At 45.5% G+C, this 27,140-nt stretch overlaps 1 protein-coding gene across 4 annotated transcripts in view; it reads left to right on the top strand.

Annotated features, from left to right (window-relative positions):
• The window catches only part of Znf618 (zinc finger protein 618), a 57,545-nt gene that overhangs the window by 27,343 nt on the left and 3,062 nt on the right, over positions 1–27,140 (top strand). For 2 of the 4 annotated variants that reach the window (XM_035438963.1, XM_035438962.1), the window contains 4 exons: positions 10,400–10,639; positions 12,372–12,374; positions 14,478–14,558; positions 17,294–17,371. In XM_035438963.1, the coding sequence (XP_035294854.1) occupies positions 10,400–10,639; positions 12,372–12,374; positions 14,478–14,558; positions 17,294–17,371 (402 nt within the window). The remainder of the gene's footprint in view (positions 1–10,399; positions 10,640–12,371; positions 12,375–14,477; positions 14,559–17,293; positions 17,372–27,140) is intronic. The other 2 variants (XM_035438964.1, XM_035438961.1) reach the window with 1 other exon arrangement.

The following is a 27,140-nucleotide window of genomic DNA, read 5'->3' as shown; positions in this document are numbered from 1 at the left end:
TCTTCTGACAAGGATAGGAAGGGACTCCATCTGGTACCCCTTGGCCCTCCACTTTCTGGGTGCCTGTTGGCCAGCCTGGTGACTTTCAGGTGTCTTTCTGCAGAGAGTCAGGGGAAGGTCCATCCCTAAGTGTATGAGGCAGAGGGCCTCACCTTCCACCCTTTCCTATACAAGTGGACACATAACTTGTGATGAGGCAGGACTTACATGGCCTCTGGGATAGTGGGATAGTCCGAGCAGATGTTTAGGAGCCCCTGCTAAATTCCCTGTGTGGATATCTCACTGTAGAACTATGGGGATCAGCCCCTTTTCTGAGACTGGGAAGATTTGGGGTATAGTAAGAGGTGAGCCTATGGAGGTCACAGTATCAAAACTACTTGTCTGGGATGGTTCCAGACCTTTGGTAGCAGCATAGGCAGGTGGCTCCCCTGAGAGTAATCGAGTAGGGAAAGAGGTGTCTAGTGAACAGGGATATCAGCAGCTTCCCAAGGAATTCCTCACTGCTGGCAGAGTGGTAAGGCTGGGACACACTCCTCTTTGGATGGCAGCTTCAATCCTGTGCTTGCACTGGCCTGTGGTTCCTCATCTGGTTCAATGCCTGGCTGTTGTGTGACCCTTTGCCTGGTGAACAAGTTTCCCATCTGTGAAAGTTCTTGAGGTCTTTCTATCCCAGAGTCTGGACTGACATCTGCAGCAGGCGGTGACTTTCAGGTCAGCTGTGGTCCTATGCATACTGTGTAACCAAACCCTGGAGAGAGTGTCAGAGGTACTACTGGGTGGATACCACCCTATCCATTTGATCTCCACTCCTGATGCTGGTGCCCAGGCATTGGGCTGTTTGTGGGTAGTTGCTGCCAAGTACCAAAAAGGTTGTTACCCAGAATGCCCTTAGAAAGATATTACTCACCAGGCCAAAGGCAGCTGGGCTTCAGTATCTATGCTACTTCCTTTCCTTCCCAGAGCCTGTTGACAAAGTTATGGTGTTAGTAAGATGGGGAGTGGGTCCTGAACCCCACCAGGCAGTTGTAAGCCTTCCTTCACCAGGAAGCAATCCAGCCTCCCTTGGCACATGACAGAAAGGGAAACCCCACTTGCACCCTAACTTCTCTGACATCCTGGTACTTCCCTCCCAAAGGGAAGTACCTATGTCTCTTCCTGATTTTCATTTTTCTCTCTGTTTTAGACTCTGTTTTTCTGCATCTGTTTGTTGAAATGTTTCTCTGGTACTCACTGATGTCTTCTGAGGATTTTAGAAACACCCTTTTAAAATACAGCATGAGATTTGGTCTAGTTTCAACAAAGGATGGTTTCTGCAAGGCTGAGCAGGAGACAGTGTTTTGATGGCCTTAGGATTAGATCTGTGTGTAGGGCTGGCTTTGGGAGAGGTAGGAGTTTGGGTTCAGTGAAGGTGTGATTAGGTGGTGGCAATGGCTGGGCATGCATCCCTGGTTCTGACGAGAATCCAGAAGGCTGACTGCAGAAGTTCTCCTGAGTCCCATGTGTGCACTCATGTCTGCTTTTGATTTCACTCGCAAAACATTTTTTAAGACTCACGTGTGTCATAATATCAGCTCCCTTTTTACTGCTGATGGATCCCCCACTGTGCAAAATCTGAGTCTGTTTGATCACTTGCCTGTTCACTTGGGTCAATTCCAGCTTTGGGCTGACGTGAATACAACTACTGTGAAAGGCTTGTGTGATGCATTCTGTGGGCTTGTATGTCATTCCCCCAGGATAAATACCAAACAAGGGGTGGGGCTACCGGGGAATAGGTTTGTTTCTTTTTTTTATTGGAACTGACAAGCCTTTCCAAAATGCCCATATCATCTTAGCCTCCCCAGGAACTCTGCTGGCCCAGTGTTCTAGGGTTTTGGGTGCATCGAGCTGTCTGCTTCTGGTTGTTCTAGTGTGTGGACAGTGGCATCTTGTGGATTTGATGTCTATTTTCTTGGTAACTGGTGATTCCCCCTCTTTGCAATGACTTCTTGACCATATTCTCTGACCTCCCTCCCTCCTTCTCCCTCTCTTTCCTGGGTTGTTTGCCTTTTTTTTGTTGTTGTTGGCTGTAGGAATTCTTTTTGCATCAGAGTTGGTCCACATCATTCATCACATGGATGTTTTCTCCCAGCCTTTAGGAGACCTGGTAGTTTCCATGCAGCACTCACTGATATGCAGGTGATTTTCATTTAAGAAGCATAATTTATCATTCTTTTCTACAGTAGGTGCATTCTGGATCCTTCCTCGGGAGCATCCTTACCTACCTCATGGTGCTGAGGCTCTCTTCCTTATCTTTTCAAAGTGTTTAAGATCATTTTAACTTCCACACTTAGGTCTGCGGTTGAGTTGCATTAGCCTGTGACTGAGGTGAAATATGAGGTTTGTCCTATTATGTGTAGACACCTTGTTGTCTAACAGCCTTTGTTGAAGTTACCTTTTCTTGTTCAGTGGCTTGGTACCCTTTCTGGAACCTATTGAACGTCCAGTGGTTAATGTCTTTCTTTTTTATTATTATTATTTTTAATTACTCATATTTACATATCCATCCCCCCCATTCCCTTGCCCTCCCCTCCTCCCATGTTCCCCACCCAACCCATCCCAACCCTCCCCACTCCTCCCCAGGGACAGTGAGGCCCTCTACCAAGGACCTTCAAAGTCTGTCATATTGTTTGGGGGAGGGTCTAGACCCTCTTTGCTGTATCTGGGCTGCAATAGTATCCCTCCATAGGGAATGGGCTCCCAAAGTCCATTTGTGCTCTAGGGATAAAGAATGTCTTTTCTATTGATTCATTTTTCTACCTTTATACATACACCGGTGTTCTTATTTATTACACCTCTTTGGGAAGTCTTAAAACAGCTCTCCTTAGATTTTCCACTTTATCCTTCCATTTTAAAGAATATATGACTCATCTAGGAACTTTATTTTTTCACATAAATGTTAGAGGCTTGCCAACTTCTACCAAAATAATAATGATGAGAAGGAGAAGGTGGGGCAGAAAGAAAAAAAAATCAGTTACATTTTTTGGGGGGATTACATTGAATCTGTAGGCCAATTTGAAGAGCACAGGCCTTGTAGTGGTGGTGGGTCTTCAGGGCCTGCTCATGGCTATGGCGTTGTACCTCCAGCCAATCCCTGGCCATGGTGTAGCCCTCCATGGATCTGGGGCTTCTTTAGTGTGTACTCTTCAATCTTAGCACCTGTTTCATTAGGTATCTGTGTCTGCTGATGCTACTGTAATTCTTAAACTTGAATTTCCCAATTGTTCCTGCTGTTTCATAGGAACAGTAGGATTTTGTATTCTGGATTTGTATCCTGCAAGTTTACTGAATTTGCTTGTCAGTCCTCGTAGGTTTCTTCTTTTGTAGATTTCTTTCTCGTGGTGAAGTGATCTGCTAATAAAAAGCAATTCCAATCCTGGGCTGTATTCTTTTTGATATCTGCGGGGGTTGTACTCTCCACAGTCCTATTTTAGGGTGTGTTGTACAGTGTTGAATGGAAGAAATGAGCGGGTGCACCTGCATGCTCCCCATCACAGGGTTCAGTTGCTCACTGCTAAGTGTCATCATTTTCATCATCACCTATTGTGGCAGCAGGTTCTCGTAGCTGCCCTCGTCAGCTCAGGCTGCCTTTCACTCAGTTTACTGGAAGTTGGGTCTGTAAGTTAGGGCTGTGTGGCATTTCCTTCTTTTGAGATGATTGTGTGGATTCTTAACTTGTTTGTTTATTTGTTTTTTGCTAGTGTAGTAGATGTTTTTTTTAATGTATCACTGTGCCTATGTTTTATTAAAATAGGTTGAAAAAATATCAGAAAATCAGAATACAACATGAACTGAAGAAAGTTATAATATTGGGATGTCTCTTCTTTGTCAAAATTTCTGTTTTAAGACTGTATATTTAATGTATACAACTCTGATTATATGCACACATATATACATAGGAGCACACACTGAAGAGGCCTTCACAGGGAGGTTAATATATATTTAATGTGTACAATTCTGATTATATACACACATACGTACACAGAAGCACACACTGAAGATGCCATCACAGCAAGGGAGGGTTTTGCAGAGGAATTCTAAATTACAGAAGAGTCAAGGTAGTTTGATCAGTTACTTTGTTTTCAAGGGCATGTTTTCTACTCATTTCTGTGTAAAATTTCTCATGATCTTCCTTGACATTTAAACAAACTCTCCCAAGGGCCGGGAATTACAATCTTAGATTAGGAATGTGCCCCATGATTAACCAGTGAGGTGACAAAGGGCCCTTAATCAAGAAAGTAAATATTGGCAAGGCAGTGATGGCACACACCTTTAATCCCAGCACTCGGGAAGCAGAGGCAGGTGGACCTCTAAGTTCTGATCTGTAGAGTGCGTTCCAGGACAGCCAGGGCTACACAGAGAAGCCCTGTCTTGAAAAAACAAAAACAACAGCAAAAATAAATATTTCTAATGAATCTTTAAAACACTAGATAACACCAGTAAAATATGTTAATCCCATAACTAAGTTCCCAGCATTTAAAGTGTAAAAGTGGTAACCTTTGGTCAATGGATGTACAACAAATGTAAATCATAGTCACCTTGTACCCTTTTGAAATCCCTTATTTACTGTGTCCCCATCCCCCAGAAGTCACCAGTCTGCTTATGTTACTGTTGATGAGTCTGCGTTTCCAACATATGCCTACTCTGACAGAATGTCCTCCATTACAGAGGTGTAGCCTGTCCTTCAATAATTCACTGTGAATGCAGCCTATTTCCCTTAAGATCAGGCACATTCTGAGAGACATATCATTAGGGTATTGTGTTGTGCAAGCATCAGAGTGCAACTTACATAAACTAAGACAACTGTGGCTTTATTAAACGGTATGACATTATGGAATCCTCATATAGTGAGGTCTGTCATTGACCAAAGCACTGAATAGCAAATGGCAAGCAATATGCCATGGTCTGGATAGACATTATTCAGCCCTTCATCTGTTTACTCTTGAGTGAATATTTGGAACATCTCCACCTTGGATTTCATGTGAATGGAGCTTCCATAACTATATGCACAAGTCTTTGTGAAATGGCTAGATTGTCTGGTAGATATATGTTTAAGAATAGCTAGTTGTTGAGACTGGTGGATAGCTCTGTGGGTAAAAAGTGCTTGATGTGTAAGCATGAGAACCTGAGCTTGGTTCCCTAGCATCCACTTAAAGGCTGAACGTTGGCAGCACATGCCTGTGATCCCAGTACTGGGGTAGAAGTGGAGAGGGGTGAGTACCAAGGGTTTGCTGGCCAGCCATTCTCTCCAAAACAGTAAGCTCTGGATTCAGTGGCAGACCCTATCTCAAAAATACTGCCATAAACATTAACAACAACAACAATAATGTAGTGAACTAATAAAGCTTTCTGAGACTGACTTCTGGCCTCCATATGTGCACACACAGGTGATTGTGCTCACAACACACATGTGTACAACACATATGTACCCACAGATTAGCCACTGTTTTCCATGAGAGTTGAGCCACTTTAACTCCAACCAATACCATGCTCTTCTTATAACATCCTTGTATTTATTATGTGTCAGAACAATGCTGTTTCATAGAGGCAGTTTCAAAGAAAATTCCTTTCTCTTCCATTTTCTGAAGAATTTATTATATAGAGTTGGAATTGCTTTCTATAAATAGTTTTATAGAAATTCAACACTTATGTTGTCAAACCTGGCATTTTTTCATAGGAAGCATCATTGAGAAAAATGTGTTCCCTTACCATATATTAGTAAATTATTTAAAATTTTAATAGATTTTTAATTTAATTCTATCATGGTTAAATACGTGATTTGTAATCTTTGGAATTTATTGGGTTTTGTTTTATGATATACCATATATGTGGTCTCTCTTTGCTACATGTTCCATGTTCACTTGACTAAAATGAATTATGAGTAAGTTTGTTATATGTTTTGAAATGTCAGGTTGAGTTAGCTGATACTTTCCAAGTCTCTGAGTCCTTTCTTGACTTTAAAAAGAAATTGGTTTGCCTTAGCAGCTATTAAGCCAAAAGCCTCAAAGTCCTCACCTTCCATTCTGGGTTTTTCCATTTCCTCTTTAAGATGCATCCATTTTTGACTAGTTTGTTTGGATGTCTGCTGTTAGATGCATACACTGTATCTAATCTGTGTTCCTCCTCTTTAGAGCATTCAAAAATTTTATTTTAAGCTTCAAATTAAAGTGAAACATATAAGCCAGGCGTGATGTTACATGACTTTAGTCCCAGCACTCAGGAGGCTAAGGTTCTCCTGTGAGTTCTAGACTAGCCAGGGCTTCATAGAGAAATCCTAGCTAAATAAAAAAATAAAAACATATAGTTGTGGTACAATAAATGAACAATTTCTTTTTAATTGAAGTTTAATCCATTTACATTTAATGTGGTGTATTGATATGATTGGATTTCATTTGGCACTATATATTTTTCTATTTGTTCATATTGTTTATTTTCACTCTTATTTTCTTGCCTGCTGCAGTACTAGTGAAGTATTTTTTTAATTTATTCCATTAATATTCTGCTACTAACATTTTTCTTTCTTTATGGTTTATAGTACACATCCTTGATGTGTTATAGTCTAGCATGTATTTAGGTCATAACCACTGAATCATCTATCTAGTCCTCTGAAGCCTTTTAAGTACTAACTGGTAACACTAGTTCTTAGTAATCTGACTTTTGCTGAAATTTATAACCTTCGACCAAGAGATTTTTTTCTTCATTAATTTCTTTTTTCTTTCCTAGGATTTTAATTGCATGTGCATTAGATGTCTGATAGTGCTTATACTCAGTTCAGTCTGTGTTTTAGTTTTTCAACCTAATTATTCCTCTGTGCTTCAGTTTTCCCTGCTTTCAAATTCATTAATCTTTTCTTCTACAATGTCTAATCTCTGCAAATTCTTTTTTTTAATAACTTTCCTTTTTCTCAGTTATATTCCTGGTCTTCTTTTGGTACATTTATAATAATGGCTTTAAGGTCTTTATCTCATAATTCTATCATCATATTTCTTTCTGTGTTTCTTTTGAATGGTTCCTGGTTCCTCTCATAAGTAGTGGTTTTGTGCTGCACATTGTAGATGGTATGTTGTGGACTTGACTAGGTTGTGTTTTCTTCATTTGAAAAGCATTGCCTTTGTTCTGACAGAAAATTAATTTCCTTACAGATCAACTTAATGCTTCAGAGTCTTGTTTGTAAGCTAGGTTAGAGCAACAGGAGTAGCTCTTACTCAGCATTGTGGTAGCTCTTCAGGGCATGGTGTTTCTGTGACTCTGCCGAAGTCCTCAGGACTTCTGATAGGTGGAACCCCAAAGATCTCCTAATCTTTTGTTACCTCTGAGTCCTCATCCACGTTATACATGCACACACACACACACACACACACACACAAAAAAAAAAAAAAATAGATTCACCCCACACAAATGATTTAGAAGTAGTCAACTAATTTTTTTTCTTCCTAGGTTAATTTTTTTTTGGCGGGGGGGGGGGTAGTTTCCATACAGGGTTTCTCTGTGGCTTTGGAGGTTGTCCTGGAACTAGCTTTTGTAGACCAAGCTGGTCTCGAACTCACAGAGATCCACCTGCCTCTGCCTCCCGAGTGCTGGCTGGGATTAAAGGCTTGCGCCACCACCACCTGGCTCCTTGGTTAATTTTTTGTCTTCCTATATGAGAGACTTTGCACCCTGTCATTGTTTAGGTGTGTTGTGTATAAAAATTTCCTGTGTGTTTCTTACAATGGAAAGTAGCCGGCCTGTCTGAGACACTTGTTCCTGGAACAAGCTCAGGTAGGAGCTCTAGCCTGATGGTGTTCCATGTGAGGTCAACACATGGAGTGGACTGATGGGATCCATGCTTGGGGCCAACCCATTGAGTGACCCTAAAGTGGTGACTAGACCTCTGTGACCCCATTGATTTATACTTTGGGGCAATGGGAGGATAAGGATCACCTCATGACAGATTACAGCCTCTTGTGTTTAGCTTCCTGACTTTGATGCCCTCTACTTTTGCATTCCAAGTTTTGCTCTTCTGGCTATTCAGTGCATTCATTCATGGATGGTATGATTCTTCTTGGTCACTCCCTGTGATTCATTCAGGTAATGAGCTCTGCACTCAGTGCATGAAGATAGGGAGACAAACTGGACCACTCGGGGCTTTCCAGAGCAGAGTCATCAAAGGTCACAGCAAGTGACATTGATGGCAGTCAGTTCCTGGAAAGGAAGAGGTGATGAGATGGATGGATGGTCAAGAAAGTTGGTTTTGAGGAGGGCTCCCTAAGGAAGCACTTTTCAGTACAGCACATAGGCCCAACAGTCAAAATGTTAAGGGATAAAAGGAAACAGCTTGGACAAAGGCCTTGAGTTTGGAAGAGAATGGGTATTAGAGAAGTTGAGAAAGTGGGGAGGTGAGGGACCTGGGCAGAGTCTGGTGAGTGAGAATACCCAGGCGGGATAGCTGGAGCAAACATGATTGGTTATTAGATCAAGTGCTGCATAGGTGGCCCTAGGTCCCTGCTACTATAAGGAATGCTAGGATTTTCACAGCAGGAATCAACTGCAAAAGAGTCCCCAGAAGTGGTTCTGGGGTGACAGACAGGCCTCTCGGGAAAGCAAGTGACCAGGAAGCTCATGGACTCTGTCCTTGTACCCAGGGCTCTGGATGTATGGGTGAGTGAGTGTCTCATGATGTGTGGATGGGATATGTGGTATCGATAGGCCTTGCTGAGCTTCTGGCTGGCTTCAGATCCTGTGCCATCCAGTACCTTCTTGCTGGCTGTCCCATTGGAACTCCTGGGCTTAGATTGCCTATCGCTAAACAGGAGCATCAATAGCAATTTTCATGTAAGGAGCAGTTACTTTAGAGTATCTCTCTGGCTTCTGGATGTCTCACTGAATCCCTAGGGGGCTGCCCACTCAGGGTCAATTGCCTCCTCAGTGCAGGTAGGAAGGGGAAACTATGCTCCATATAGTAAGAAGCCAGGACTGTTGAGGCCAGAAGCCAGGCTTCCAACATGAGCTGGCTTCTCCAGCATCAGTATAGGCCTAAGAGTGAGCCTCTAGCTATGGCTCCTAAACTGTTCCTCCCATAGAGAGACAGTGGAGTAGTCAGGGGTGGACCCAGGGCAGCAGCATTGTCAAATGTGCTGGGTTATTCTGTGATAATAGTAAACAGGGGACCTATCAGATAAGCCATCCTTCCTGTTTGACTCAAGTGAGAAAGTGGGAAGGGAGGAAGGAAATTATTGAGGTGCCCTTTGCCAATGAGAGCTCCCTGGGCTTTCCATAGACCGAGGCCCCAGGATCTCCTCAGGCTGGAGCTTGTTGGAGCTGTGACTGAATGACTCCCCTTCCCATGGCACGGGCAGCCCTGTTAAAGGCAAGCATCTCTGAGCTATGTTCAGCTCCTCATGAAAGAGAGTCATGGTTTGCATGGGGCCTAGATTCCTTGGACCTCGACTTCTGCATCAGTGCTAAGAATGGCTCAAAGCCCTTTCATCTCAGCCTTTGATACAGTAGTTTGAATCCCTGACTCCCAGGATGGACACTGTCCTGAGAGCAGGATTCTAATAATGCCCCACCAACCTCACAGAACCAGAAAACCAAATTGGCTTAGAACAATGACCCCAAGCCCTGAGCACAGGTAGGGCCGTCATGATGGTGCTCATTCCTGTGGGTTCTGGGATCCCCTCTCCTTTCTGCCTGCTCCCCTTCTTTCCATCAAGGGACATAGCTGTAGACATTGCATGGTTTCAGGAAGCAGGCCTTAACTGTTGCTCTTCTAAGTGGGTCGGGTTAGGGCCAGGTTCAGGGCACCCAAGACCACCAGAGGTGGAAACTGCCTGAGAAACCATTCATTCTCAAAACCTATCTCTGTAGGGGATGCCAGTAAGAGGGGCTTCCCAAGCCTCACGGGGGACAGCCTGAGTCTCCTAAGAACAGCAGTCCCAACCCTAGTCCTTCCCTACTCCACCATTCAACCCCAGCTCATACTGCCTGTCTGCTTTTCAGCATCACTTATGAACCAGACTCTCGTGGAGGAAAAGGGCCGAGAAACCAACATTCTAGAAAATGTACTTGGGTCTGAGGTAATAGTCCAGATGCCCTGAACCTAAGGATGTAGACACTCAGTAACTACACAGAAGTTATGGCAACCAACAGGTAGCTCTGAGCATGAGCTAGAGGTCAGGTTTCCATAAAGTGAAAAGAAAACTAAGACAACTTTGAAAGGTTCTCAGGCTGCAGGTGGGAGCTTGAGCCCTTACTCTCCATAGAGTGAGGGCAGATTGGGCATGGATGTGTCAGAATGGGCATTCCAGGACCAGTGGCCTGAGAGGCTAGTCACTTGGCAGGCTGTGAAGGTCCTCAAGGACTGAGAACATGACCCTCTCAGGTACCGCTCCCGGGTGGGAGCCACCGGAAGATCCAGACACGGGTTCTGAGTGTTCCCATCCAGAGGTCACCCCATCTCCACGCTTCGTGCCAGCGAAGCCCCAGACGAACCAGTCCGGGAAAAAAGCTCCAGCCTCTGTGGTCCGATGCACAACCCTCTTACACCGCACTCCTCCAGCTACCCAAACTCAGACGTTCCGAACTCCAAACTCCGGATCTCCAGCAAGCAAGGCAACTGCAGGTATGAATGGCCTCCATTACCTACCCGTGCCTCCCTGGCTCCCTGCCCACCACCTGCCATAGTTGTTCCCCTGCAAGAACAAGACTGGAGGTCCCATCAGGCTTTGGCACAGACTGGGGCCCCTGGCCTCTGGATACCTGTGACCCTGGCAGACCAAGTTCTGGACCTCAATTGCAGGTTTAAACAACAAATTTTATAAACATTTTAAAAGTAGCTTGATACATTTTCCCCATATCATGGCCTAAGGGGGTCTGTTTTATTAGGCCTTTATGAAGTTTAAAAGCTTTTTATTAAAGATTAATTGGAAGTGTTTGAACATGAGAAGAGTATATGTAGAAACTCAGGGTTTCTGGCTGTGCTTGATGTCTGATCTGGCTCCTAGACCATGTTCCTTCAGGGGAATGGTGGGTGCCTCCCTCACAGTTAGTGTCTGTGCACTTCCCCTGTTCTGCAATCCCCACCACTCCCTGCTGCACCCCTGCTGCAGTGGCCCCATGGCAGGTATCATTTACCACTCCCTGCTGTACCCCTGCTTCAGTGACCCCCATGGCAGCTGTCATTTACCATTGTGATCACACTGTTTTCTGTGAGCATCAAGCCCTGTTTATTCTGTCTGGACCCCTTGGCATGAGCTTGCATCTTCACCTTCCAGAAATCTATCTCAAGCTGTTTCAGCACAGAGATGTTCTCCACCAAGTAGGGTGGCTGACTGGAGCTCTGTCTCCCTGGCCTCCCACTCTCTGGAGTTCCCCCATGAAACCCTCCTGGAGATAGAGACCCAGCAGGAAACCAGAGGATGCCAGTTCCAGAAGTTTCCAGGCCCATGCAAAAAGGAGCCCTGGCTCTAGAAGGTGACTGAGCAGTGAAACCCCAGTGATCATTTCCTCCAGAATATAAGACCTACAGTGTACTAGGTACTGGCTGCCAGGAATCCTGGGTCTCAGACTTGCCTGAGGAAAGCCTTGGGGACCTACCCAGATGATGCTGTACTTTCTGGGGCTGTAGGCCTTTCAGTTGCCTTCAGAGGCCAAAACTATCCACTAAACACCGAGTGATCGCATTGAGAGGTCAGATAAATGAGCTACTGGTGTCATTTGATGACCAGTGACCTGGCTAGGTAATTAGTGTGCTTGCCTTTCTTGTGGTTTACAAGTTAATTTGGGCCAAGCTGTGGTCTTTTGTTTAATGTGCTTGGTCTCTCAAAAGGAGAGGAGTCAGCCAACCTTAAAATGTGGGTTTTTCAAGTACCATGTTGTGACAGTTGTGTTTTTTACTCCAGTCAGGGGGATCAAAAGTTCAAGCCCTGAGTGGGCTACAGAGTGTGTTCAAGGCCAGAGTGGGCAACTTAGTTAGACCCTGTCTTAAAGTAAGGAAACAAGATTGGGGATGTAGCTCAGTGATAGTGATTGTGGGAGGCCATGCTTTGGTTTAGCCCTCAGCACCTTTAAAGAGTTAGAAAGCCTGGCTACCATGATGCTCTCAGAGGCAGACATGGACTCTCCAGATGGAACCATCATGGCTTCTGCTTTGGCCTCCTCTTGAGCTTTGTGGCTGAGTTTGTAAAGGCCCTCAGCTCTTGCTGAGAATTGTCTTGTAGGGACTGGCATGGCATTTGGTGCTCGCTGAATGTCACTATCTTCAGGCAAGTGTTCATCAAGCCATGGGCACATCAGCAGCTACCTCTATGAGACTTGGAAGCCCTGTCTAACCATCTGGTCAAGTCCAAGGGCAGCAGGTTGGGAACAGGAAGTGGCAGGGTCTGTGGAATGTGCAAGGTAGAGCTGTCACTGTCATTATCCCAGAGAATATGGCTGTTTGTGTGCATATTACATCTGAAACACCACACACTGGTTTCTAAGCAGACACCCTTGTACCAGGGAAGTTGAGCAATGGGGGACTTACTACTGGAGTTGGTGACCTGAGTTGCACTAAGTCTTACCCATGTGCTAGTCAGAGCAAGGATTCTGCCTACCTGCCTGTCCCCCTGTGAACATAAGCTATGTCCTTCTTACAAGGGAAGCACCTGCCTCCAGTCAAGCCTCACATGCTATCTTAGTGGACAGGAACCTGCTAGCTTTAGTTTGTCTGTCTGCCTGTTTAGTGGGCAGTACTGCACAGCCTCATGGTGTTGGGAGGAGTAAAGGAGACCATGATGGCAAAGTTCCGACTTAGTGTCTGGTACACAGTAGGTACTCAAGAGTGAGAGCCCCTCACCTTCTGTAGATAGAGAATGAATGGGTCTCTGCCAGTTTACATGCTGTCTGGAAGCATCAACCCAGGCTGTTATGGACACAGAGAAAGCATGGTCCTAATGCCAGCAGCCTCTACAGGCTATGGGAGACTTTGAGGTGATGGTAAAAGAACTGAGCAGGCCCATAAGAACTGCCTCCGGCTGCCTTTGCATCAATCACCCATGTCACCCATGACCCAGCTCTTTGTTGGGCAGAGTGGACCAATTGAGTGATGTTTCTCCAAGTGATTTCCCAGAAACACCTCTTGGAAAGATATTGCAGAATCCAATCTTTAAAATGGGGCTTTGCAGCCCATTCCACATGAAGGGATGCGCTCTGTCTCTGGACACATGGGGAGGGGCCTAGGCCCAGCACAGGAAGATTTGGTGGACTTTGCCGAGCCCCTGTTGGGGGCCCTACCCTGCCTGGGGAGTGGTGGGTGGATGGGGTGGGGGGTAGGTTGGAGGTCGGGGAGGAGGGATGAGGGGAGGGAGAGGGAGAGGGGACTTACATGTGAAACAAGCTTGTTCCCTAACTTGAATTAATAATAATAAAAAAATGGGGCTCTGCTAGAACCCCCCCGTATTTTGAAGGATACATTAATTAAAGTTCAGTGGCTCACCTTCTAGTCGGTTTCTCTGAGCCTTGGGTAGCCTCACCCAAGCTGTTTAAAGGAACAGGACTGGCTGGGTGTCTCAAATGACTTTCCTGAGACCCTCATCCCCTGGACCAGCCATTCCCTGTAGTACCTGGAGCACTGTGAAAAGGCTGCATTATCTTCTGCAGGTGGGGCTATAACTATAGAGTTCTGCTTGGCCAAGCCCATCTCTGTATGATGGGGTTTCCAGAGAGAGAGAGAGAGAGCCTAGGAGATGGTGAGCTTTGGACAGGTGCTAGACATGGCTCACAAGGAGCCAAGCACTCCCCCTCCCTTACATGAGTTCTGACCCCCCTCACCTAGATTTTGGCCTTTCCAGAGCAAGTATGAAACTACCCTTTTCCCCCTTTCCTTCTTGTCGTGTGTGTGTGTGTGTGTGTGTGTGTGTGTGTGTGTGTGTGTGGTGAGAGAGAGAGAGAGAGAGAGATAGAGAGAGAGAGAGAGAGAGAGAGCACGTATGGCACGCGTGAACATGCGCATGCACACGTGTACCCCAGGACATCCTTTATGCCTTGGGATACTTGCTGGGTCAGAGCTGCCTCCAGAAAATGGACTGTCATCCTCCATCCTCTTTTGGGGGGACTGTAGCAGCAGAACCTGCCAGGAGAAACAGAAGAAAGTTCATTCAAATGACTTGACCTTACACGTATGGCCTGGAGTAAAATATGGGGTTCTGACCTGTTTGCTCTCTGCTCATTGGCTGCATTTCATGGGTATGTCCTTAGGCAGGTTGCTCCTTCCCCCTCCATCCCTATACCTCTCAGATATTACCCAGAGAGTTTCTTGGGACCAGGTGGCTCGGGGATCAGCAGGGTTCTTGTATTCCCCCAGCTCCAGGAGCCTCCTGCCCATTCTGACCTGACAGACAAACTGACTCCTCCCCATGTCATATTTTTTTTCTCTCTCTCTCTGTCCCTCTCCTCCTTCTCCATCTCTACCCACCCAACAGAAAGCACCTTCAGTCGGCGAGTAGAAGGCAAAGCACAGAACCACTTTGAAGAGAACAATAGCAGCTCACAGAATTCCAGCGGTGAGTGTGCCTGTGATGTGACATCACACGTGGCCTCTACTGTACTGTACTCAGAAGGGCAGGTACCTCTTGACTGAGGTCTTCTGGTACATGGTGGGAAGGGAGCTGAGCAGTGAAATCAAGAGACAGCAGAGCCTGTGAAGAGCTGAAGGGGCCTTTGTGTCCATAGATGCCTTTCTGTGGCTGCACTTGGAGAGGGGAACTTCCTCAATCCCAAATTCAGGCATCAATTCAACCAACCCAGATAGGTAGCCCTAAGAGAGCCAGTTGCTAAGTTAAAAATAACACTGTAGCGGGTTTCTTCTCAGGAGAAGCAAACAGGGTGCAGTAGAAAGATGGTTTACAGAAGCCAGAGGTCCCAGGTTCTGGACCCACACTGGACCTCCTGGAACCACAGAACAGATGCTCTTCTAGTCCCTGCAGTGCTATGGCTTTGCATGAGCACTCCTGATAGTGTTTGCTGCCACCTGGTGGCTGCCTTGTTCTGGATCCCAGTGGCACCTTGGGGCCTGCAGGACAGATAGCTTTGGACTCCGGGGTTTATTCTTGGCAGGATTGTGGGTGGTCACCAGCATTCTGTCTGAGAAAGGGGCAGCAAGCTGGTATGCATGGTAATGACCAGGACAGGATGGGAAGGTCTTCTGCCATTGTAAAGTTGACTTCACTGAATACTAGGCTTGAGTGAATGCCCCCATGCTGACTCTGCCTGATGTACACAGGTAATGGGGTACATCTTGGCTTCAGCAAGTGGTTAGAAGCACAGACACCAGGTGGAGGCTTCTGCCTAGTAATAGATGCAACCTCTCTGGAGCCCAGGTGTGAACTTAGCTCCACTGCCTGCTGTGAGTGCCCTAGATGAGCCCTAATTCCTTCTTGGCTGTAAGTACTAAAGGAGCACACACAGCACCAAAGAACACAGGCAGGAGAGGAGGGCATGTTGCTTTTAGGTATGTTTACCTTGTTTTGCTTTGGTGTAACAAAGCAATCAGCACAAGTACAATGCAGGGGTGCCACTGTGATCCTTAGAGCCCCTCTAAGGGGTTAATATAGGAAGGAGGTCATGACCCATCCAAGGCCACAGAGGATTGAGTGGCAGCCTGGAACTAGAACCAAGTTCTCCTGGCATGGCTTGGGCTCCCAGCCAAGCCATGTTGTACCCCTCACAGCTCTCCTGCCACCAAGGCTAACATTTGTTTGGGAGCAGCACTGTCATGGGCTGCTGTTGCTGGTAGTCATTGTTTATTGAGTGCTTACAGTGTGGCTGGCATGTGTTCCGAGCTTTGTGTGTTGTATCTGTTTTCACCCATACTACCATCCTGTGGGGATAGTGTTCTTTTTAGTCCCACTTCCTGGATGAGGAAACTGAGGCTCAGGATAAGTCCACTGTAGCCCCAGGTCCCTCAGACTGTAGATGGAGCCAGGACACCCATACTCTGCCTGCACTTCTCTTGGCTGCCTGCTACAATGCAGGCTTGCCAACCTCACCCTCTGGCAATGCCAGGAAGTTTCCAGGGCCACTCCAGTGCTTTGGTATACCAAGCACACACATCCTAGGGTCAGAACCTGGAAATCGCTTCCAATATCCTGTGGCCACTTATGGGTCTCATACCTGAGACCCACAGCCTCACTGTCTCTCACCCTAGAGAAATGGCCCTCCCACACCACATGATACCTGCCTTTCTGTTGAGTGTAGCCTCTCTGCCAGTACCCTCTCACCCATCTTCCCACACAGATCACCCCTGGCTCAGTAAGTGTAGTGATCTTACAGCTCCAGGACAGGAAAAAATTAGCTAAACTGTTTCTCTTTTGCAGAAACTGCAAGTCCCCTGATTTCCAATCCCTTCCCTCTCCTGCAGAGTAAGTGTTGGTCCTGCTGGGGGCTGAAGAGGGCAAGGCAGGGCAGGGAATCAACACTGCTGGCCTCACTGAGCTGTAGACAGACATTGGGCCACCCTTCAGGGGACACCCAGCACCAGTCTTGGGAGGCTGCCGAGGGCCCAGGAGGGTGGAGAGGTGTGGACAGGTAGCTGGAACCCTGAGCACACAGGAAGGAGAACAAGTCTACCCGCCCCTGGCTATCCAGACAGCCTCAGAATTCCTCCAAGCCACCTCCCCGCCTTCCCCCCTCCACTTCTACCTAATAGTGTTTTGTTTTCTTCGTCTTCCCTCTTTGCCAGGTTCTGGTGGGAGTCCTGGATACACAGAGCTCATGGTGCAGGTGCAGCCTGTGCCCCTCTGTCCACCCTCTCAACCCTCTCCAGTCACACCTTGCTGCTGCACTTTGCTGTATCTCTTTCTCTTTCTCTCATTGCTTTCTCCGCATCCCCTTGTGACTTTCCTTGTTCATTTGTTCCCTCTGTGAGCAGTGACCCCTGTGTGGTCCCACGGGCAGAGAGCTAAGCTGTGGACCCCAAGGGGATACAGTGTGTTTCCTGAGAGCTCTGGTGCCTGGATGTTGTCCTTGCCATGCACTCAGAACAGTGCCTGGCAAGAAGTAAGCACTCAATGAAGAGCAGGCTCATTGACTGAGCAGCCTGTATGTGCGTGTCTTCCCTTCTCTGTGCTTATGCCTCTCTCCCTAGCGTTTCCCTCTCCAGGCTAGTGACAGGCCAGTGGACGGGCTGGGCTCAGGGCCCCAAGTTTACATCTGGATCCCCACCTTCAAAGCTGCCTGCAGCCCAGTGTCAGGGTACCTGGGTATGAGCCACCTGTCACATGTCACCTGTCTTCCCCAGAACCCTACACATGTGGCGCCTGTGGCATCCAGTTTCAGTTCTACAGCAACCTCCTGGAGCACATGCAGTCCCATGCAGGTAAGGCCAAGAGGGACCCCAAACACACAAATGGAAGCGACCAGCAAAGCCCGCCCAGAGCACATACAATGCTGCTGCTTCCTGGGCACCCACCCTCTGAGCCCCGGCCAGCTAGTCCTTCATTGCTGGCTAGTCTGAGCTCTGGGATCTCAGCTCAGGCTCAGGATGGGTTGGGGGGTGGGGCTGGAAGAAGGGCTTCCCAGAGGTTGCAGGCCAGGAAAAGAGACCTGGAAATGGGTATTGAGTGTGGTTCAAGGTCAGCGTGGGCAGAGGCTGTTGGTAGAGAGACCAGCAGTGGGGTAGACTGGGCTCAGGCCTTCCCCAGGCAATTCTGTGCACTGACTGCCTTCTGCCTCTCCAAAGCCCTAGTGCTCAAACCAGCGCTCTTGAAGGAACTAGCTGGGAGGATGTTGAGACTGTTCTCTGGCTTCAGGGCCCAAGACACACTGGACTGCTGCACTTCACAGGCCCACCACATTCCACTCCCTGGCCTTCATAGGCTTGTAGCTATATCCTAATGCAGAAATAGCATTTAATCCAACCTCAAAAGTCCCCATAGTCTATCACAGTCTCAACACTGTTTGAAAGTTCAAAGTCTCTTGTAAGATTTACGACATTCTCTTAAGTGTAATCCCCTGTAAAACTAAAATCAAAAAGCAGATCACATGCTTCCAACATACAATGGCACAGAATATACAGTACCATTCCAAAAGGGAGGAAGGGAGCATAGTGAGGAAATACTGGACCAAAGCAAGACTAAAACTCAGCTGAGTAAACTTCATATTCCTCTTCATCATGTCTGATGTCAAAGTGCTCTTCAGATCTCCAAGTCCTTCCAGCTTTGTTGACTGTAACACATTCCTCTTTCTTGGGCTGGTTCCACACTGAGTCTGCAGCTCTCCTTGGCAGGAATCTCATGGCTCTGGCATCTCCAACATCTTGGGGTCTTCAGCACAATCTAGTCTTCACCTTCACAGTTTCACACAATGGCCTCTGTGGGCCTCCATTCAGGGTCACCCCTGGCACATGCCTGGCCTCAGCAGATTTCCTTAGCCATGAGAAAGGTTTTTAGGGAGCTACCACAATCCCTTTCTTCTATCCTTAGCTCTAAAGCCAGAACCATGTGACGAAAGCTGCCAGGTTCTGCGCTTGCTAGGGCCGGAGCATGGCACTTTGTTCAATTACACCTGCATTAGCTTTCTGTTGCTGATGGTTTTTCCTTCACTGCTTAATCTTTTCTTTAATTCCTTTTTACAAGTTGGAAGCTTAGCTGGATGGGGTCTTGCCCTGAGCTCACTACTCCCTTTATTCTATTTAGCTTCAAGCTTTTCTTTAGATTTTTTGTCCTTGAGCACAGGACTTAGCTCTATTACATTTCCTGGTGCTCCTTTTCTCCTCAAACTGTACAATTTGTATTTTTCCTTGCTTCAGAGTGCTCCTTTTTATCATAGATCTGGATAAGACTGGCCACTAATAAACACGTGACACAGTCAGTTTACACGCAAGCAGATTTTTCAAACAAGAACAAAAGTAGCCACATTCTTTACCAGAATATCACAAAAATGATCTCTAGACTATTTGCTAATATTTCACAAAAATGATCTCTAGACTATTTGCTAATATTCTTCCTCTCTGAAACTTCTTGAGCTGGGCCCTAGAGTTCATATCACCCTCAGCACTGTCTTCCATGTCCCTACTAATATGACCCATTAAGCCCCACTCAAAACCTTCAACTGATTTCCTAATCCAAAGTCCCAAAGTCAACATTCCACCCACAAGCAATATGGCCAGGCCTGTCATAACAATACCCCAGTCCCTGGTACCATCTTCTGTCTTAGTTCTATTGTGGTGAAGAGACACCATGAGCAAGGCAACTCTTACAAAAGAAAACATTTAATCAAGGCCTTGCTTAGCGTTTCAGAGGTTTAGTCCATTGTCATCATGGCAGGGAGCATGGTGGCACACAGGCAGACATGGTGCTGGTGAACTAGCTGAGATTTCTACATCCAGATCCACAGGCAGCAGGAGGGGAGAGTCACTAGGCCTGACTTTGACTTTTGAAAATTCAAAGTGCCCCTCCCTCCCAGTGACTCATTGTCCCACAAGGCCACAGCTATCCCGACAAGGCCACACCTCCTAATCTGTCTCAGGTAGTGCTGCTCCCTGATGATCAAGCATTCAATGTATAAGCCTGTGGGTGCCATTCTTATTCAAACCAGCACAGAGTTAGACTCCACCTTCCACGAGATAATGTGATGTTACTCCAGCCTCCATTCACTGACTTCATGGTGTGTGCGGTACATGAGGCACTAATTCAAACTGTGTTGGGAGCCTCCCTGCACTTATAAATCACTCTACGAACACAGTTGAGCTGTGAGGGATGATCAGGATTCTAGAATTCTAGTTCTGCTCTCTGGGTGTTGTGACACCTCGGGCGGGAAACTGTCCCATCTCTAAAGCAAGGACACACAGACTCCTGTTGCCTGGTGTCTTGGCCCCACTTTCAGGTGTTTCCCATCTCCCAGTGACTACATGATCAGCCAGGAATGGCTCAAAGCATGTAGACATGCCCTCAAGGGGATCTTACAGCCCTGGAGTGGTGGTAGCCACAGTCCCTCTCTTTGGGTACCAAGCCTGGTTCCTGATCTCACAGCCCAGCCTCCCACAGTTAATTCATATTCATGCCTCCTTCTATCTGTCTCTCTTTCTCTCCTGGGCTTCCCCTGTTTCTACCAACCGGAAGGAGCTACAGTTAGGCATGAGTCTGTTTGTGGGTGCTTCCCCATCACTTTGGCAGCTGGAAAACAAAACCATTATGATGCAAGTCTGGCTGAGCCAGGAAGTGGTCCCACTATTCCCCAGCATCTTGGCTTGTGCAGAGTTGCTGAAGGGCTGCTTTGTGCTGGTCCAGCGCAGCTGGAGAATGCTTGCCCCCCAATCCAGTGCAGAGCCAGGCGGAATCCCAGCCAGGCTGAATCAGGATTAAAGGATTGGCTTCATGGAGGGAAATTAAGCATTGTGAGCTGCACAGTTCACAGCACCTCTGATAAGGGGGATCAGCCTCGAGTAACACCAATCTCATTAAGAGCTGCTGAATGGCACAGGCTAATTCACTCAAGTAAACGTGTGTGCTAGAGGGAACCTGTCTGCCCTGGCAACTGTTCAGGAGTAGGACTAGCAGTCACGATGCTAACTATAATGAATGGTAGCTTGCCATGTGTCAGGTGTTGTATGTGTTGACTGTGGTACATGAAACTCTATAAGTTTGACATTTCCATCCCCTTTATAAAGATCCAGGAAACATAACCCCTGGCATAGTTCATTAGAACCAATTGGCATCATTTTAGCTGGTCCTTGCTGCCAGGGCTTGGTCTGAGAGTTTTAGACATGGTCACCGTTTAATTCTCAAAGTGGCCCTCTAAATGCCATATTAACACCATTTCACAGAAAAGGACACTGAAGAGCTGGGGAAATGACTGTCAGTATAGTGTTTGCCTTGTGAGAATGAGAATCTGAGTTTGATTCCCCAAACCCACATAGAACAGCCAGGCATGGCAAAGCACACTTGTAATCCTAGACTGGGGAGGCAAATACGGGTGAATGGATCCTTGAGGCTTCCTGGACAGCCAGCCTGGCCTATCTAGTAAGGTACATGCCAGTGATAGACCCTGTCTCAAAAGAAAAAATAAGGTAGGGAGCAGGTGACTCCTGAGGAACATCAGGCAAGGTTATCCCCCAGCCTTCACATAGACTGGCACGCTTGCCTGCACCTACACATATGCACCAAGAAAAAGGAATCTGAGGCAAAAGTAGTTTAATCCACTTGCCAAGGTTATGAAATCCGTGGTAAAAACCAGTATTCTCTCCCAGGGGTGAGCTCCTTCCAGATCGCATGGGCTTTAACTAAAGCTGTGGTCTGTCCTGGTGGAGTCAGTGGACTTGACCTCTCAGAGCTCAGCCCTTGTGGACCTCACCAGGACGGGTGGAGAGCACAGCTAAGAGGCGCCAGGAGACTCCAGAGAATAAATGAAGTCTGTGTTTTAGATTGAGGAGGTGACCACCTCTGATTTCTGATGCCTTGAGCCACTTCACGGTTCAGGACTTCCTCATTCCCAGTGTAAGAGTTTATCAAGCCTTTTCTCCCAAGGATGAGGGTTGCAGGGGTGATGTATTTGCAGACTATGGTACATTCTAAGACCCAGCCTGACAGGTGCCTATTACTCCATCACCTATTGGAGGTACAGGTTGAATATCCTTCTCCTGAGATGCCTGGAAGCAGACAGGTGTCAGACTTCACAAACTTCAAAGTCCAGGATACTTGAATATATATAGAATGCATTCTAAATTCTTATTCCCTACCCCTTCTCAACTTCTTTCACTCCTGTCTACTCACCCCCCACAGCCCGGCCAAAAGACAAAGCACTTCCTCACATTCCCATCTCTTTTGTTTTGTGACTCACTGAATTTAATTATAGCTATATGTGTAACAATGGGTTTAGAACTCTCCATTGGGTCACGGTGAGCTTAGCAGTAGGTACACAGCTAAAGGTGATTGCTCCCACATCTCCCAGAGTCTATTACTAATAGCTTAATAATAAGGAGTAGGGTTCCGTAGCCCTTCCCACATCCATGGCTGATGGTTGACAGGGCCAGTCTTTGCAGGTCCAATGCACCAATTCGGATAACACAGCTGCTGTGAGTTCCTGATTGTAATGGTTGCATCGTTACATTTTGCAGTCCTTTTCCCTGTCTTGCAGCTCTTCCATTATTCCTGATCCCTGATCCTCACTGTTCCCTGAGCTTTAGGAGGAATAGTATACATGCTTATTTTAGGGACGGACACTCAGACATCATTTCCTCACAAACTTGGGCAGCGATGAGTGTCTGCATTCACCTCCATTCACTGTGAAAAGAGACTTCTCTAATTAAGGCTAAGAGTAGCTTTTGTTTATATTTGTAAAAGAGATGCTTAGTCATTTTAGTTAAACAACAGTACTAAGTCCCCTTGGGCCTATGACTTCCCCAAGTATGGATTGTTGACCTGGCTTACAATACTAAGCATGATTTCCTTCCTGTGGAGTGGGGCTCAAATTGAATCAGCAGGTGGTTAGTTGATTACATAACAGTTGTGCCCTTAGTGCACAGGTGGGCACATCTTGCCTAGAAGGTTGGTTTTCTTCTTAGAAAGGTTCATAGCTAGGTAAGTCCTTTGATGCCTTTTCTCTCCTGCTTGCCTGCATGCATCACAACTTCTGGCCCTTTGAAAGTTAGCCAGGAGGGAGGAAGTTTCCAGCTGAGTTCTAGCTTGTTCTCTCTTTATTTTATAAATGATGTGTGTGGAGTCTTCAGCCACAGGGTCTTCCCCCCTCCTTTTTATTTAAATTAGAAACAAGCTTGTTTTACATGCCAATCCCAAGGTCTTACACTCTTGCTTTGATTGGCATCCAAGAGGACTGACAAAAGTGCAAGTTGTTCGGAGACCTGACCAACTCTTTGGGAGGTGCCTAACACCTGGCACCTGGAATTTTGTATGGTGACTCACTGCTTCTAGGAGAAGCATTATCAAGCCATGATGGGTGTGTCTGTCATTAATCTTGCTTTTATATTTTTTAATTGGATTACAAAATAGTAAATTTTCTTAGACTTTTATATAGCCTTTGTTTTGGCTAACCTTGCCCACCCTCTCTCCCTGATCCCCCACCTCCCCACCCCACTTAAACATTTCTACCCCTGGTGTTGCCAATCTCTACTTTCCTTTATCTGTGTTCTAGCCCCACCTCCTATTTTTTCAAGACAAGGTTTCTCTGTGTGTAGCCTTGGCTGTCCTGTAACTCACTCTATAAACCATGCTGGCTTTGAGCTCAAAGAGATCGGCCTGCCTCTGCCTCCTAAGTGCTGGGATTAAAGGCGTGCACCACCACTGCCTGTCTTCCCTGACCCCCTCAGTCCTTATAGGACATGCCCATATCCCAATTTCCTCTTTCTAGTCTCCAGGCTGCCAGGTTAAAGCTAAAGAGTGGAAGCTGGAATTGGCATTTGAAAGAGACTGTGTAGCATTTCTCCTGGTCTGGGTTATCTCATTCAAGTAGAACTTTTTTTTTCCAGTTCCAGTAATTTACCTGAAAACATCGTAATTTAATTTTTTCTAGTTGGATGAAATTCCATTGTGTATCTATGTACCACATTTTCATTATCCATTCATCAATTGATGGGCATCTAGGCTGCTTTCATTTCCTTGCCAACAGCAATGAACATGGATAGGCAAGTATCTCTGTAGTGTGATATGAGATCTTTTGGCCATATGCCCAGGGAAAATACACCTGGTAATTTGACTTATAGTTTTGTGTTTGTTCGTTCATTTGTTCATTTGAGAAACCAGATTTCTAAAGTGTCTCCTCTAGTTTACAACAAAACTGGATCCTAGTTTCTCATCTTACACAAAACTCAACTCAGCAACCTCAACATAAGAACTGATACCCTGAAGCTGCCAGAGAAGGAAGTAGGAAGTAAGCTTCAATAGAGACTTTCTGAGTAGGACTCACAGAAGCACAGGGAATATGACTAACAGGAGATAGATGGAATCTCCTGAAACTAAAAACAGCTTCTGTACAGCAAAGGAATCTATCAGAAAAGAGGCAGCCTACAAAATGGAAGAAAAACATTCCATCTGTATATTAAGCAGAGGATTAGTGTTCAAAAAATGAATGTGAGGGAAACAACCAATTAAAAGGGGGGGTGAATTAAGCAGAGTTCTCAAAGAAGAAATACAGATGGCTAGTAAAACCTTTTGAAAGTGTAACATGTAATGATAACTCTTTCAGCCAGATGCCTGAGTTCTGCCCCCAAATAACACACAGAGTCTTATATTATTTACAGTGCTGCTGGCCAATGACTAGGATTTCTTATTTGCTAGCTCTGTCTTAAGTATCAACCATAATCATTAATTTATGTATTTTATAAAGACTTATCGAGGACGCCAGTGGCATGCGTCCTCTCTTCCCCCGGGATCACATGGAGACTCCCCTCTTTACTACATTTCCCAGAATCCTCCTCAACTCCTAGCCCCACCTATCTTGCTTCCCTTTTGGCCAATGGTGCTTTATTTATCAACCAATAAGACAAATATATACACAGAAGGACTTCCCCCATCAGTAACATCCTTAGTGCTCAGGGAAATGCAGATGAAATCTACTGGTGTATGGGGTTGGAGAGCTGACTCAGTGATTTTTAAAGCATTGGCTGTTCTTGCAGAGGACCCAGGTTTAATTCCTAGCTCCAACATGAAACCTTACAACTATCTGTAACTCCAGTCCAAGGGGATCCAACAACCCTCTTCCAGTCTCCACAGGTACCAGGCATGCATGTGGTACACAGACTTCAATGCAGGCAAAACATACGTACACATAAAATTTTTTAATTAAATTTTTAATTGAGAGATTTCATCTTCAGTCAGAATGGCTATCATCAAAAATACAAATGAGAACAATAATAGTCTTGTAAAATGAATTATAGGATAGTCTTATTACCCATGTTTTATAGAATGATTTGTATAGAATTTACATTATTACTTACTTTAACTTTTTTTTTATAAAATCAACCAGTGAACCTTTAAGAGTCTGGAGATTTCTTTATGTGAAATTACTTAACTATGAGCTGTTTCTTTAATGGGCACAGGATTTCAAGTTATCGATTTCTTCTGGGATGAACTTTGTTTCTTTGTGGCTTTGAGGTGTTTGTCTTGCGTAACTTGTTGAATTCATTGGCCTAAAGGTTTTTTGTTTTTTGTTTTTTGTTTTTTGTTTTTGTTTTGTTTTGTTTTGTTTTCGAGACAAGGTTTCTCTGTGGCTTTGGAGGCTGTCCTGGAACTAGTTCTTGTAGACCAGGCTGGTCTTGAACTCACAGAGATCCGCCTGCCTCTGCTTCCCGAGTGCTGGGATTAAAGGTGTGTGCTACCAACGCCTGACCATTGGCCTAAAGTTTATAGTTATTACTTTTAGTTCTTTTGGCATCTATGGGCTCTGTAGTGATGACTCCTTTTCATTCTTGATCCTAGTGATTTGTATCTTCTTATCAAGTGTATTGATATTTTCAGAGAATTGGCTTTTTTTTCCATTGGTTTTGCTCTTTTATATTTATCCATTTTCTATTTCATTCATGTATGCTTCTGCTGAATTATTTCATCTCCTTACTTTTGGCTCGAGTTACTTATTATTAGATCTCTTTTTAAAAATATTTATTTATATTTTATGTGTATGTGTCTGGGTGAGTGAATGGCACATGTGTGTGAGGTGCCTGTGGAGGCCAGAAGAGACTGTTAGATCTCTTGGAGCTGGAATTACAGTGTATGGGACTGTGGAACACTCTTTAGACCTTCTAGAAGATCAGTGTGTATGCTTAACCACCGAGCCCTCTCTCCAGCCTATATATAGACTTCCTTTTGTCTCCTCAGCCCATGTATGTTCTCCACCACCCTTTTATTCTCAGTAACAGTGGCTAAGAGAAATAAGTCAGATCTCTAGTAGTAGTTTGCCCACTTGTGTTGATTCAGTTTTCACTTTTGTATTTAAAGCTACGTGTGCTTTTAGACTCATATATTCTAGTTAAATTGGCCACTTTGTCATCATACAGATTCTCTTGTTATCCCTGGCAACATTTGTTCTGGTCTGATTATGCAGTATTATAATGTGTCACCTATATTCAGCTTTCCTTTTATTACCTGGCATATCTTTTTTTAAGCTTTTACATTTCAGTGATCTCTAGCTCTATATTTCAGTACATGTCTTATACAGGACATATTATTGAGTTTTAAGAATTAAGAGTTTCAGTCTTTATAATTTGAGACATCTGTATTTAATGTAATTTTGATGCTTGGTATAAATTTACCACCCTTTCTTGTGTGCTATTCATCTCCTGTGTTCTTTGCTCGTCCCTCTCCTCCTCAACCCACTTTGTCCCTGCCCTATTCCTCTCTTTCCCTCACATTTATTGGGAGAGGGGAGGTCAGAGGACACCTTACAGGAATCCATTCTCTCATTCCATCATGTGGGTTCTAGGTATGGAACTCAGTCTGGGCCATCTGGACAGCAAGCACTTTTACCATCTTGGTAGCCTCACATACATGCATGCATGCATGCATGCATGCATGCATACATACATACATACATACATAATACATACATACTTACTTTTTTTTGGTTTTTCGAGACAGGGTTTCTCTGTGAAGCTTTGGAGCCTGTCCTGGAACTAGCTCTTGTAGACCAGGCTGGCCTTGAACTCACAGAGATCCACCTGCCTCTGCCTCCTGAGTGCTGGGATTAAAAGCGAGCGCCACCACTGCCTGGCCCTCACATACATTTTTTAATATATTAATTCTACTTCAGTTAGTTTGTTTTGATGTTTGTTGCTGAATTCTGTTGAAAAAATTTATACATTTTGCTCATGATCCTGAATATATTTATGATGCTTATAACTGCTATTCTTGAGGCCTGGTTGGCTAATTCTATCCTTTGTATCATGCTAGGTTCTTTTGATTGGTTGACTGTAGGCTGTACTTTTCTGTGTTGGGTATTTAGAACTGGACAGGATATGAATGGTGGAGCCCCTGTGCTTCCCAGAAGAGTGCTGTTCTTCATCTGCAATCTGTCTTCCTAGGGTTCTCCTTTATGCTTTTTTAAGATGTATTTTATGTCTGCATGCGCAAATGCCATGTTAATTCAGGTGCCCACAGAGGTGAGAAGACAGTGTCAGATCCCCAGGAGCTGGAGTTACA

This window comes from Cricetulus griseus, chromosome 2, assembly GCF_003668045.3.
Source record: "Cricetulus griseus strain 17A/GY chromosome 2, alternate assembly CriGri-PICRH-1.0, whole genome shotgun sequence".
NCBI lineage: Eukaryota > Metazoa > Chordata > Mammalia > Rodentia > Cricetidae > Cricetulus > Cricetulus griseus.
The sequence above is the reverse complement of the archived record's forward strand: the minus strand, read 5'-3'. Positions and strand labels throughout refer to the sequence as shown.